We start from the raw sequence: 13,513 nt of genomic DNA on the forward strand, positions 1-13,513 counted from the left end.
TGGGGCTGCGGAGCCAGGGTGGGCAGCGCAGCACGTCCCAGCCCAGCAGGACGGGCGCTTCACACCGCAGACTCCGCCAGTGTGGACAGCATCGAAATAGCAACAGGTGACCCTGGAACTGTGATTTCTTTCACCAGGTTATTTATTTCCACTGTTTTAAATGAAAGTCTTCACGATGCCAGCTGAGGCGCAGACTCCGGTGCTAGCTCTTTTACAGGGTAAGGGCTTGGATGGAAAGAGCCTGGTGGTTGTTTCCTCCCCTTTATGGCTTCCGGGGAACAGTAGGACGGAGAGGAGAGTGGAAAGAACAATGTATGAAGTTCAAAATACCCCAAGTGACCAACCAGGTGTTAAGTGCTGCTTAAGTGTCTTTGTGGGACACCCACCGTGACAGACGTTGGAGTGAAATTCACATTTCAAATTAACATTTAGTACATTTTATTATATTTCGATGCATTTTCATTAGAATTTGCTATGACCAAGTAATACACTAAAGAGAGCAATTGCCAGCAATCAGAGGAAACTGTAGGTATTCATCTGCCAAGGATGCAGCATTTTAGCTCAGACGCCATGACATTAATATTGGAAAAGTCTCCCTTCTCAACTCAATTCTGACAGCCAAGCCAGGAAACTCATTGTGTCAGGACTGCGCTCCTAAGACAGCGTGAGACGCTATTTGGGGAGGTAAAGGAAGAAATATTTAGGTTTTCTTAAAAAAAAAAAAAAAAAAAAAGCCTCTGTATGCTAAACTAGGTCAAAAATGGGGCCAGTAACATACTGAGGCCAAGCATAATGCTCTCCAGGGAAAATAAGATCCAGATTCCCGGTGTGGATCACGCTGCAACAAACGTCCCTCATCTCTCAAAGCAGTGGCTCGAGGCCGCTAGTTTGAAAGCCCAGTTGTAACCCTTAGGTAGCTTAGGTAGCTCTAACTCATCAAAGGCAGCTTCACCCTGGGGAAGGGGATTACAGACATTGCTGAATATGGAAGAAAAGTGACAGAGCTGTGGGCATTTGGCAAATGTTACTGCACTGTAACGAACCCACCGAGATAACGCAGAAGCTTCAGGAAATGAACTATCCAAGGGATGACGCAGTGAAGGCTTTTGCCGTTTGTTTTTCAAAATCCTCAGAAGTGCAGCATTGCCCTCTTGTGGTAATAAAGGAGAACAACTAATAACAGTATTTTTAATTTAATGTTTAACTTCCAGTATTCATTATAAATACTTACAGACTCAAAAGAAATCCACATCAGAAAATCAGAACAATTATTAGACTCAGAATAAAACAGCTTGCTTCTTATAAGTATACAGGGTTTACCAAGGTTTCTATTTTTTTTTTTTTTTAACTAGTGTCACAAAATGCTTCCATTTGTAAGGACCCACCATGAATCTGCTTTCTTTTTTGAAAAAGGCACTAAATCCCTAAGCAGTTCAAAAGTCATTAGGAAACGGAAGAGAAATGCTGTCACCCACGTATTCAAATATATTTATGAACAGCTTTCTACATGAGGATGTAAAGAAGGGCTTAATTGTGGAGCTTGAAATAAGCATCAGAAACAACACATGGGCACCAGAGCTGTGCCTAAGCCAGTCATACGCAGACAGACAGACATCGATCGACCAGACAGCACACGTACACTGGCTGACTACAGGTGAGGAGGCCACTTCCACGTGCGAAAACCCATCTCACTCCCTTGGCAGGGAAGCAACAAAACACGCACATAAAACAAACAAAACAAATTTGGCCAAAACTTAGTGTTCAGAGTTAGTTCTCGGGTTTCTTAGTGTATGTTTCCACTTCTGTCCTCCCACAATGGCAAAGTACTGCTGAGTCTTCATACGCAAACAGCAAAAGCCACACGACGAGCAACTGCCACTCTGCTGCAGAAACTGGCAAGTTATTGGCAGTAAACATCAATCTTCTCTTCAGATTTATCCAACCTGCCACTGAAGACAAAAACAACAAGATGCACCACAGGTTTGTACAAAGATAGGGATAAGAAAAAGAAAAAAAAACCAAGGAAAACAACAACAAAACCACCACAAGGTTGTCTAAAGACAATAAACTCCCTGTTATAGCACCGTTTATATCCAGCAAGTGAAGGACATGCAGCCCAGCAGCTTATACAAACTCTTGCCCCCTGAGTCATATATAGCAACAAAGGAAAGAGGTTCCAAAGCCTGTGTTTCAATAACCAGGTGCATCTATTGCTTTGCAGAGATTCCAATTCTTAATTACACCTCCGTCTGGCCTTCTGAGACTAAGTTTACATTAGAAAAGTAGTAGTAGTGAAGTTCATCAGTATCTATGCCAACACTGTACGTTTCTTTTGTAAAGAGAGACATATACATGGAACCCAAAGCCATTACCCTACTTAGTTCAAACATCTTCTGTAGCACCTCTTCCCTCAGAGGTTCTCCCAACCAGTGGTGAAAAGGGACACTGAGTACAGGTCAACTCAGTGAGGAGTGTCCCCAGTGCCGAGAGTACCGTAGAACTGACACAATGTCGGTGCAGAAACTGGGGAGAAAGAAGGGGGGTGGCAAACACTCTCTGCCATCCTTGCTGTCTTTGCGTCCCAGAAACGAAGTCTCATTAGGAACGCTGTGTGATAATGACACAGCCTTCCATTTCTATTCCATTTCCCTTCCTCTTGGTTTTTATTCGTTAGTCAATCTTGTAGATGACAACAAAACAGGATTTTCTCAGTGAATGTAAGGACAGCTGCATCATGTTTCTTTGTTTAAACTTACTCTCAGTCCTCCTTCTCCTCCAGAACCCGAAGCTGCAATTCTTTTTTCTATTTCTTCCTGTTTCTTTTTCTTCTGCTCTACAGAGTAAACGTTCTTAATACCTCGAGAGGAAGCCTGGGAGAAAACACATGTGGGTAAGAGCAGTTGCTGTTTTTCGGGATATAAACCAAACTCCAAGTCTTGACACCACCATTTTGTGAACTCTGGTTTGCAAGAAAAGACTGAAACATTAAGCAATGCTACTATTACACAATCCCAGACCTTTCAGGGTACTTCTTCATACTGTGAGCTCTTGGTCCTGTAGGTATGTGAGGGTGATTTTGTTTCACATTGTTGTTACACCCAGGTGAACGTATTTAATGCAATTACATGTACCTGCTTTGCATCCTAAGATGCAGAACCAAAACTTCCCTTTCCGAAAGTCCTGTAAATTTTTAGTCTGTGTTTTTTCCAGCGTCAGGGCCTACTCTTGCCCCCACAAACAGAATTAACTGGGAAGAGACAATTTGGGCAGCCAGAACTTCTAAGAACTTGAAGCTGTTTCATCATCCATTCACTTCTTCCACCCCTTTTTATCAAAAGGCTACCCAGAGATAGGATACAGATGATGGAAATCATAATGACAACTACTATTCCAACACTCAATAAGCAGACAGAGAAAGTCATAAGCTCTGTATAGCTACAGGAAAAAAAAAAAAACAAACCATCAATGGGAACTTTACATGCAGGGGAGAAAAAAAGGTCGCGTTAATAATGCTAGCCCAGGCTGCCAGAAATCCAACTTCTAAATTGTGATCTGTGACAAATAACCTGTGTGACCATCTACCCTTCAAACTTCACAGGACGTGTGCATAGCAGTAGTACAGCACTAGCGAGAAATTTGTTGTCAACTGTCTGCTTCATACCCTCATGCTGATGGTCTAATGAGGACCTAGACTAGATGGTAGGAGTATCAGAACTACAGACAAACGGTTAACACTGCTAACTTAGGAAGAGGATGTTTTGAAAACTAATTCTTGGGTAAGTTTAGAGTTACGATACTACAGCATAAAGCTATGCAAAAGATGTTAAAATCTTTCAAAATCTGTTAAAACAGCAACGCTCTCACCCGAAATTCAAGGCCCTGATGACAAACACAATTCTCAATGGGCTACTAAGGCAAATCTTACCAACAAACACTAACATACTTAGACCCTGTGATTTCTCACTTTTAGGCAACTGGCATTCCAAGCGAGTTAGGCACCTGGATTGTCTCTACCGCACCCCAAAAGGAAGAACACCTCACGTGATTTCAGGCTGAATAACAAGCAGTTAAGCAGCATGTACAGGAAATCACTAAGCAGGGATGGACATCTGAGCTTCTCCCTTGTCCCTTACGAGGAAACTGAATTAGGCTACTTGCAAGACGTCTCTACTACCCAACGTGCAGAGGCTGAAATGCTCTCAAAGATAGTCCTGAAAAATCCTGGTAGATGTTTTATCTACAAAACAAGAAAGTAACAAGAGTGTGATGCTTCCATTTTTCTTTAACGGCTACTACAGAACTTCAAAGCCATCTATAAGGCAAGTTGCTTCATTTCTCCGTCCTCCCAGGAAAGCTTTTTAGCAATTTAAGAGCTAGATGGGGACATTTCCCTTGCACATGCTTCTCAAAAGTATGTTTCCTATAGTTATGCTTAAAGAGCCCTTTGCGACTTAAGATTACATGTGAATTGCTTTTAGTTTGTAGTCTGACACAAAATCAAGAGTTTTTAAAAGGACTCCAAAGCATCACTCAGCTGTTGCTCCAATTATTCACCAAACTCCCTTAAAACCAGCTCAACATGGCCCTCGTCAATAATGGTCGATTTTTAATTCGATATCTAACGTCACTAACACTCATACAAACAACATATTCCCCTCTCTCCACAGTTCAGCTCTGGTGTCCATGATACACTTTTTACTTATCATAGATTTTGCATGGTGTATTTTATAAGCCTTTTTTGAGAAGCACGGAAAAGAAAAAATAGGCTGGCTATTTCTACATTCTGCTAGGACGTTTGCATCCTACCTCTCCTAACTTTAAGGATATTTAAGTGGTTAAAGCTTAGTAAACTTAAAAAGCTAGAAGAACAAGTTAACACTTCTTTGCTGGAATCTGAGTTGAGAAGTGTGCTCAATTGTTGCCGCATTGATAAACTGAACATGGAAGTGCCCATAACCCACATTTGTAAGAGAAGTACAAGTGCAATACCACTTGAAATTGCCACCAAAACAATTGTTTGAAAGATCTGGTTTGAAATATTTCTCAATCTTTTGTTTTCAAGTCTTAGGGGGGGGGGAAATAATGTGGAACCTGCTCTTCAGTTCTTAGGTTGTTTTATAACTACTGCAAAACTTCCAAACAACTTGTTATCTTGCAACGGTCTTCCAGCACCTACCTCACTGTGAAAACTCTACTGTATATAGATATTTTAAAAAATGGTAAAACATTAATAATACTATGAAAGTATTCAATGACAATTCCCACAATGCAGGCACGATATCCAGTGTTCCCACAGAAGCCCTAGTTATTTTCCCCATAAACCTGTGGGGGTTATATTTTGATATACTTTGAATAAATGGCATTTTATCAGACATTACCTCCATCTGCCTCCTTTCAGCAGCTTCTGCTAGCTGTCTTCTTTTTATTTCCTAAATAAAATGTGAAAGACAGTGAAATTCTCTTCCAATACAGTCTGTACATTCGTTTGAAAGTCTTAGTTTTTAAATATGACTCAAATCTGTAATGTAAACTGCCACAAAATGCCAACCTTAAGTCAATTAGCATCATCTTTCCCTCCACTGCCATTCTGCAAGAACAAAGTGGCTGCAGTGACTAATATGCTAGAAGAGCAGCTGCTGACATATCTAGTCAAACCCCACCAGAAATCCATATTCAGCTGTCTGCGTGACGCCTTCACTCCAAAAAATTCAGACTGGAATGAGAAGGCACGCAGTGTGTGAAACGTCCTTTTGAAGTTTCAAAAGGGGAAAAAGCTCTCTTCCAGGCCGAATGGGCTCCTCTTCTTCTCCCCCACAAAATCCTCAGCTGAGGGGTAAAAAAGCATGGGGATGGGTTCCTACCCGTGTAGGAAAAATTTCATCCTATGAAGGTTAGTTAGAAGCAAGCAGCACTGTGCACTAGAGAGAAAAGCACAGTTTTCATAGAATGGTTTGGGTTGGAAGGGACCTTAAAGATCATGTAGTTCCAACCCCCCTGCCATGGGGACACCTCCCACCAGACCAGGCTGCTCCAAGCCCCATCCAGCCTGGCCTTGGACACCTCCAGGGATGGGGCAGCCACGGCTTCTCTGGGCAACCTGGGCCAGGGGCTCACCACCCTCACAGGAAAGGATTTCTTCTTAGTATCCCATCTAAATCTCCCTTCTTTCAGTTTAAAACCATTCCCCGATGTACTATCACTATGCTCCCTGATAAAGGGTCCCTCCCCAGCTTTCCTGGAGCCCCTTTAGGGACTGGAAGGGGCTCTAAGGTCTCCCCGGAGCCTTCTCTTCTCCAGGCTGAACACCACAAATTCTCTCAGCCTGTCCTCACAGCAGAGGGGCTCCAGCCCTCGGATCACCTCCACGGCCTCCTCTGGCCCCGCTCCAACAGGTCCATGTCCTTCTTGTGTTGGTGGCCCCAGAGGTGGAGGCAGCGCTGCAGGCGGGGCCCCAAACACCGGAGCGAGCAGAGGGACAGAGTCCCCTCCCTCCACCTGCTGGTCACGCTGCTTTTGACGCAGCCCAAGATGCGGGTGGCTTTTTGGCTGCAAGCGCTGTTTTTGCCGTTTCTGGTTAAAACGCGGGTCATCTTGGCCTCAACTGTGCCACAAACCCCCCCTTCACGGGAGACCCCCCCTTCACGGGAGACCCCCCCCCAGTCCCCGCGCAAGCGCCCGCCACCGAGAGGCGGGACGGAACCGGAGGAGGCCGCGGGCGGCGGCCCCGGCAGCTCCCCCAGGACAAGGTTCCCCGGCCCAGCCGCTGCCTCAGGCGCGGCGACAGCCACAAGGCTTTTACCCGGGGCTGCTGTGGAGCCCCGGCCTCCATTTTAAGGAAGGCGGCCCGTCCTCTTAGCCCCCTCCCGCGAGGGCCGGTGCCGGTGGGCGTCACCGCCCGCTTACAAACAACCGGGCGGAAGGAGGGAGGAACGGAGGGAAACTGGAGCAGCAACTCACCGGGTCGGGCGTCTCCACCACGTCCTTGACGGCGCCCCCCATGCAGGGCAGGCACAGCCCCATGGCGGGCCCCACCGCCGGCAGGGCTGGCCAGCGTTGGCGAGGAGGCGGCGGCCGCGGCCCCGGCCCCGGCCCCGCCCGCGGCCCCCGCCAGGCGCCGCGCTCCGGTAGGGCCCGCCCCGTCATGGGGCTGGCGGCCCGGCGTGTGGCCGGGGGCGGGCATGGCTGGCCGGGGGCCGGTGGGGAGGCAAGCCTGCGCTAGTTCCGTTGCCCCCCCCGGCGAATTAAGCTAAATTAAATTAATTCTATTAGGGCAAAAGAGACGCCGGTCTAATTAATTTCCAGCTCGCCCCTGGTAAAGCTGGCAGAGGGATTCGGAGCCTGCTGGAAGCGCGGTGCGGCGGCGGGGAGGGCTTCCATGCCCTGAGGCGGGGCTGCCATCCCCTGGCGGCCGGTGCTGCGGGGGAGCTGGGCCCTCATGGCAGGTGTCACCCCCTGCCTTTGAAGGTCTAACGCGGTTCTGGTGTCTCAAATCTTCTTTTGAACGCTACTGCCCATTTGCCTATTGCCAAACCCATAAGTGCCCTCATACGGTTGTAGCCTGCAGCCATCTCATCAGTAAGTGCCGAAAGCAGCTGCGTGCACGGCTTTTTCCTGAAGAATCATCGAATGGTTTGGGTTGGAAGGGACCATAAAGATCATCCAGTTCCAACCCCCCTGCCCTGGGCAGGGACACCTCCCACCAGACCAGGTTGCTCCAAGCCCCGTCCAGCCTGGCCTCGGACACCTCCAGGGATGGGGCAGCCACAGCTTCTCTGGGCAACCTGGGCCAGGGGCTCACCACCCTCACAGCAAATAATTTCTTCCTAATATCCAATCTAAATCTCCCCTCTTTCAGTTTAAAACCATTCCCCCTTGTCCTATCATTACACTCCCTGATAAAAAGAGTCCCTCCCCACCTTCTCCTGTAGCCCCTTTAGGGACTGGAAGGGACTCTAAGGGCTCCCTGGAGCTTTCTCCAGGCTGAACACTCCTAGCTCTCTCAGCCTGTCCTCATAGCAGAGGTGCTCCAGCCCTCGGATCATCTTGGCCTCCTCTGGACCCGTTCCAACAGCTCCACATCCTTCTTGTGTTGGTGGCCCCAGACCAGGACACAGTACTCCTGGTGGGGTCTCAAACCCGAGAACAGCTTCACCTGCGTGAAGGCATATGATGAGAACACAGGGCTGGGAGGGGATGGCATGGACCTGTGCAGCCCATTGCAAGACTCGTATCTGTCTTACCCATCAGCCTTCAGCCTTTTTGACTTGCCTGTGTAGCCAAGGAAAACATTATTTACATTTCTTTGCTAATAATTTATGTTCATCCTGAGGTGTATGTGGGGTTTTTCCTATTTTAATATTTTTGAATGCTCATGTCATTTACAAAGCACATGGTTTTCGATGGATTAATGCTTTATTTCGCATTCAGTCTTTTGTCCTCTTTGAAATGGTTTGCTGTGCCTTAGTGCCAGGAACTGCCGTGCAAGAATTTCTGCCCTTGCTGTCCTTCATTGGTTTCCTGAGTTTACTGATACTGAGTTTTCCAAAAGTCTTTTCCTGTTTTCTGGATCTTCTGCTTCTCTTTCCTAAAATTTTGCCACCTTCTCTTCTAGTTATTTGTAATAGACCCCAGCATTATCCTGTTCAACAGCATTTCCCAAATTTGGGTGTTGGTGTGTACATCCCTCCCCCAGGATTATGTGAATAATATGTGTTCTTCATAAACAATGCAACATCTACCCAGCTTCTTTCTCGCCTCTGTGATTTTGAACAAGGTATGTCTTTTTGCACCAATGTTCTTGTCCTGCGATTTATTCCATGAGTCCATGATGCCCTACATTATTGTAAAGTACTCCTTTAAATTCTTGTGTTTGTTCCCTGCAGCTATAATTAGCCACCAGAGAAGATTATCGCGTTGCTGAACTAAGTACTGTACATGAGTCACAACATGCTCCTGAGCTTTCTGAACCGGACCTCAAAAGTCTCACTGTCATGGTGGGAGATGAATCAGGCTTGTGGAAGGGGGAGCAGGAGGAGGCTCACCTGACACCCATCCCTGGCTAGCGAGGCCGAGATTGTCTGCAGGAGCGCACAAAAGCTCTACCACACACAGCTGGGCTCTGGTGTCTTGTCCTAGGAGCTGCAGCATGGTGTAGTGTGTTGTAATTTAACTTTGTGCTTTGTAATGACAGTGTTATTTTCTTTTTATCATTTTTAAAGTGTTAAGATGCTTTGGTTTCGTGGTTATGTGCATTGAGTGCTAAGTGTTTGTCAAGCTTCAGATTAGAATTGAGGGGTTCTCGGCTTGTTGCAGTTCCCTGGTTGACCCATTGGATGATAATCCCTGAGCGCAGCTAAAATACACTTTAGGGGAAGACTGAAGCACACTTGGACAGAACTCTGCATAGAGAAAGAGCGCAGCTTGCTGTTAGTATGAGCTGCTAAGACACATCCCTGAAAAGGTGAGTGATTCAAGCAAAACTTAGTTCTTTAGAAGTGCCTGCATAAGGTAGTCAGAATGTTATGTATTGAGAACTAGCAGGAAATATGGTAACAACTTTTTGTTCTATAACAAAGGGCTCATAGGTTATCACTGAGGGTTTGAAAACCCTCAGGCTTATGTTTGTACTGATGAAGTTTTAGGGACAAGCTTTTGGTAAAGTCACTTAGTTTGAGGTTGTTCAATAACTGATTCTTCTTGAGACTTCACGGAATGAGCTTAAATTCTGAGTATATGCAGTTTGAAATGAAATCAACAGGATCCTGGTGTGCTAAGATACACTGATAACCAGTGATAGCTTGAAAAATAAATACAAATTCATGGTTTTGGGGTAATTTGGGCTTTCTATGAGCAAGGACCTAGCCTTGCTGTATTCCAAGAGCCAGGTGTGAGGATTGATAAAGAACTTTCTGGCCTGGAGCAGCTGATTCCTTGGGGTGCGTGTGTGATCGCGCTAGTAAAACACAGACCTGTCCTGCAGTTTTTGGCTGAATTCATCTGCGTTGCCTCAGGAAGCATATTTGAAAACATGCAGTTTCAGTTAACTGTATTTTCTTTCTTAAGAGAGAGTCTCGTCATCCTTACCACTGAAGCTCTGCTTTCCTTTCCCCTGGAAACTTACTCCATGTTGGGTATGAACAGTGCAGAGCATCCCTCTCTCCTCTGCCTGGAGAAGGGGCAAAGCTCATCTTCATAAACGCAGCAGTGATCGCTTGACAGAGTGAAGCATGCTCTTCTCAATTACGGGTTGCTCTTTCATTAATTATGGGCTGAGTATTTGTTGATGCTGGGAGATCAGAAATATTAATGCCTGGTAGCTCGTTACTAATAGATGGAAGGAGATTTTTGGTTGTTAGTTTTAGTGGATTGGGGTTTGTTTTGTCCACTTCCCCACCCTGCCAAATAATATTGTAGTGGAATAATGCATTAGTTATGTAATTAACTTTTTTCTTAAAACAAACAAACAAAAAAAAAAAACAAACAAAAAAAACCCCAGACTTAACACTGAAATTAATAGTAGTAGCACATTACTTTTAAATGGAGCTACTAGACTAACCGATTTGATTTTTTTTTTATTCATGTGATGAATTGTGTGCAGTGAGTTTTGAATATCTGATTTAACAAGAAATACATCTTTAAAATGTCACTGACTTTTCTGCAGGTTTTTTGGCAGCTCATTAGGAGATCTGGCAATTTGTTATCGGTTCATTTGTAATGGTTTAGTTAAGGTGGCATTTGTGCAAGAATGGTATTGAATTCCATCTTAGCCTGACTTTTATCAATGTTGATTAGTCTCTATCTCTCCTATCTTCTGGAAATCCAGCAGGTGGTACTGTTGACACAAAAATTTCCTGTTATTTCCCAAATGTATAACTGCACCTCCGATTTATTGTTTTGTTTTGATATTACTGGCAGCGTGGCTTTGAATAGGAATGCAGATGCTACTGTCTGCTATGTTTCTGGAAATGTCAGAAGGCTTTTTACGATAACCATCAGGGACTGTGGAGAGGAAAAAAAGGCAGATTTAACCTTCGCTGTGGTGCGTGCAGGATAATGCAGGTACAAGGAAAATTGCTTCAAGAACCCTGGCCGAGTGACTCACAGGCTCATGACTTTCACTTACAGGATGAAAATTAGCCTTTATGTGTACTCATTCTGTCCCATAAATGTCTTTTTCAATACCACTGTATTCTGAAACAGTTTGTGTTGTTACACCGCTGCAGAAGAGAATCTGTTGAGTACGAGGTCAAGAGGGGCACAGCAATTGTGGGGTTGATCTTTGAACGTGGGAACTTAATGATAATGGAGGATTCATACTGTTGTTATTGCACATAAACTTCGAGAGTGAATCCATTTCTGACTAATAGTTTAGCAAGTTATTATGCTCATTTAATTATTTAGAAAGAAAACTTATTGCCGATTTAAATTATAGTTGGGAACTAACTCGGGGATGTTTAGTTACTTATCATACCTCTCTTCCAGCTAATAGAAATATTCATTTGCATTTTAAATGTTGGGAATCTTTCTTCAAGGAAAGGCACGTGACTGTAAGCGTGGTTGTGACTCAATGTGGTTTGGGACTCAGCAGTACTTCCTTTTGTCGTAGGCAGCTTTTGAAGCAAGAAAGAGACAGAGCCCTTTCCACGAACGTCGCGTCACGCAAGAGCTTAGTGTCAGGCTACCTACTGGAAAAGTAACTGCAGCATTTCTGGACATTTATATAAGCCTTTGTGGCCCTGACATATGTTACTCTATCGTTGTTAGCCATCGGTTTAAATATCAATAGGAAAGGACTGAAGCTAATCAATACGAAGGCTGTTGTTGACTTCCATGAGAGCAGGCGCGGTCCTGACGGGCGGTGATGCGCAGCGGGCGTCTGTCAGGTTTGGTTAGCAAGCCTCCAGGTCTGATGCTCTCCACAGCAGTTCTACTCAGTCAGTTCCGCTTAACTTGTTTCTTCTCTGGCTCTACTGTTGTATGCCACTATCCTCTCAGAGTAGTGAATTAAAGGGGAAAATCAATTTCTGGTTGTAGAAGAGTTCTTATCTCTGTGTAAATGCCACCTGCAATACAGGGGAACATGCTTATGGAGTCCTGTCAGTTACAGAACAGCAAGTTGGGCTGGAAGGCAGCATTTCCACCTCTGTCCTGTCCTCTTCAGGGCCATTTAAATGCTCTATAAAATATGTATAACCCAGCCAATACATGGTTAGCCACAAGAAACGGGTGGGCCTTAGGCATGCTGACTATTTTGAGGTTGGCAATGGTGCTGGTTTCACATCCTCGGCTGCTTTATTCTGGCTCATTCCTTCTCAGGGGGGTTCAAGAGCAGCCGTGCGTGGAAAGCCTTCCGTCCAAAGGGCTGTAAACAGAGATGCAGCCTGTAAGTTCTGGTGTAAGGAATTAATAAACAGTGCAACTCTGATGTGTCTCATTCATAATGTTTTATTTATATATGGGGAGGTGATTCCCACCACGGAGATCATGAAATCTTAAGATGTAAGTTCATTCTCAACTCAGTACCTTAAGTTCCATCAGAGTTCATGTCAAAAAAAGATAAGGGTCGTTTCTTACTGTTGCGAAATTAAGGTCTTAATTATTATGCTTGATTGTGGGCCAAGAGAAAAGCAACAGTTGCATAGGAATAGCACAATTTAGTGACTTAGTTTTTTGTGTCTTTATTGGATGTAACTCTTGAGATACAGAACTATAAGAACTTTAGATTTGTACCTGTCTGGAAACATATGACAAGAAAAATGTGTAGTCGGTGTCTGGTTTTGGACAATTTAGAAAACTAGCTCTTAAATCACTAACTTTAGACAAAAGATATTTTATATACGTGCATAGTAGAATATTAGCAGTGAAATAATAATGAACTTTAATTTTTCCCTCTACTTAAATGTATATAATTCCACATAAAATGTAGGGAAGGGCATGTGATCCGTAAGGAGCAGTTAGGTGCAAGTACACAATTAATGCTTCATAACAGTAAATGTACTAGTTCTCGACATCATTGAAAGTTTGAGGATTTTTTTAAAGAATGTAGCAAAGCTGGTTGTTTGGGTTTTTTTTAATTTATTTATTGTTCTAACCAGAGGTGTGCAAATATAGCATAGTGCTTAATTATAGATTCTGGATGCAGATGTTCAGTGTTCAATTCATGAGTTTCCTCAGATTTGTTTTTATATTTTAGCTTAGGGATTGCTGGGAATGTCAGACTGCAATCCAAGCTCTGTATGATCTCTGAGACTACAGCTTTTGTTGAGGTCCATGACAGTGAGCTTTTTTTAAGCTATCGCTTAACTTCAGAAGCTTGCAGCTAATCTTGGTAGTTTTCCTTCATTAGCAATGAATCCTTTTCCATTAGTTGCTCATCTTTCCTCATGGCTTGTCACGATCTGCTCCGCAGAAGCAAGACAGCTTTTCTGATTTAAGGATGTTGCTGTTTGCTCACTAAAAACTCGTGTACTGCATACAAGCCTTCTGTCTATACATTTTCCTTCTGTGCAAAAAA

At 44.4% G+C, this 13,513-nt stretch overlaps 1 protein-coding gene across 1 annotated transcript; it reads right to left on the reverse strand.

Moving 5' to 3' along the window:
• Positions 1-421: 421 nt before the first annotated feature.
• Positions 422-7,155, reverse strand: SVIP (small VCP interacting protein). The gene is made up of 4 exons (XM_063331531.1): positions 6,958-7,155; positions 5,379-5,429; positions 2,757-2,870; positions 422-1,949 (listed from the first exon to the last, which is right to left on the reverse strand). The coding sequence occupies exons 1-4, from the start codon at positions 7,141-7,143 to the stop codon at positions 1,935-1,937; spliced, it is 366 nt and encodes a 121-aa protein (XP_063187601.1). The 5' UTR covers positions 7,144-7,155; the 3' UTR covers positions 422-1,934.
• Positions 7,156-13,513: the final 6,358 nt, after the last annotated feature.

Source organism: Chroicocephalus ridibundus, chromosome 4 (assembly GCF_963924245.1).
Source record: "Chroicocephalus ridibundus chromosome 4, bChrRid1.1, whole genome shotgun sequence".
Classification (NCBI taxonomy): Eukaryota; Metazoa; Chordata; class Aves; order Charadriiformes; family Laridae; genus Chroicocephalus; species Chroicocephalus ridibundus.

Coding starts and splice junctions, on each gene's coding strand:
- SVIP (XM_063331531.1), bottom strand. CDS start 7,143: ATGACGGGGCGGGCCCTACCGGAGCGCGGCGCCTGGCGGGGGCCGCGG. Junction 5,430..6,957: donor TGGTGGAGACGCCCGACCCG/GTGAGTTGCTGC, acceptor CATTTTATTTAG/GAAATAAAAAGAAGACAGCT. Junction 2,871..5,378: donor CTGAAAGGAGGCAGATGGAG/GTAATGTCTGAT, acceptor GTTTTCTCCCAG/GCTTCCTCTCGAGGTATTAA.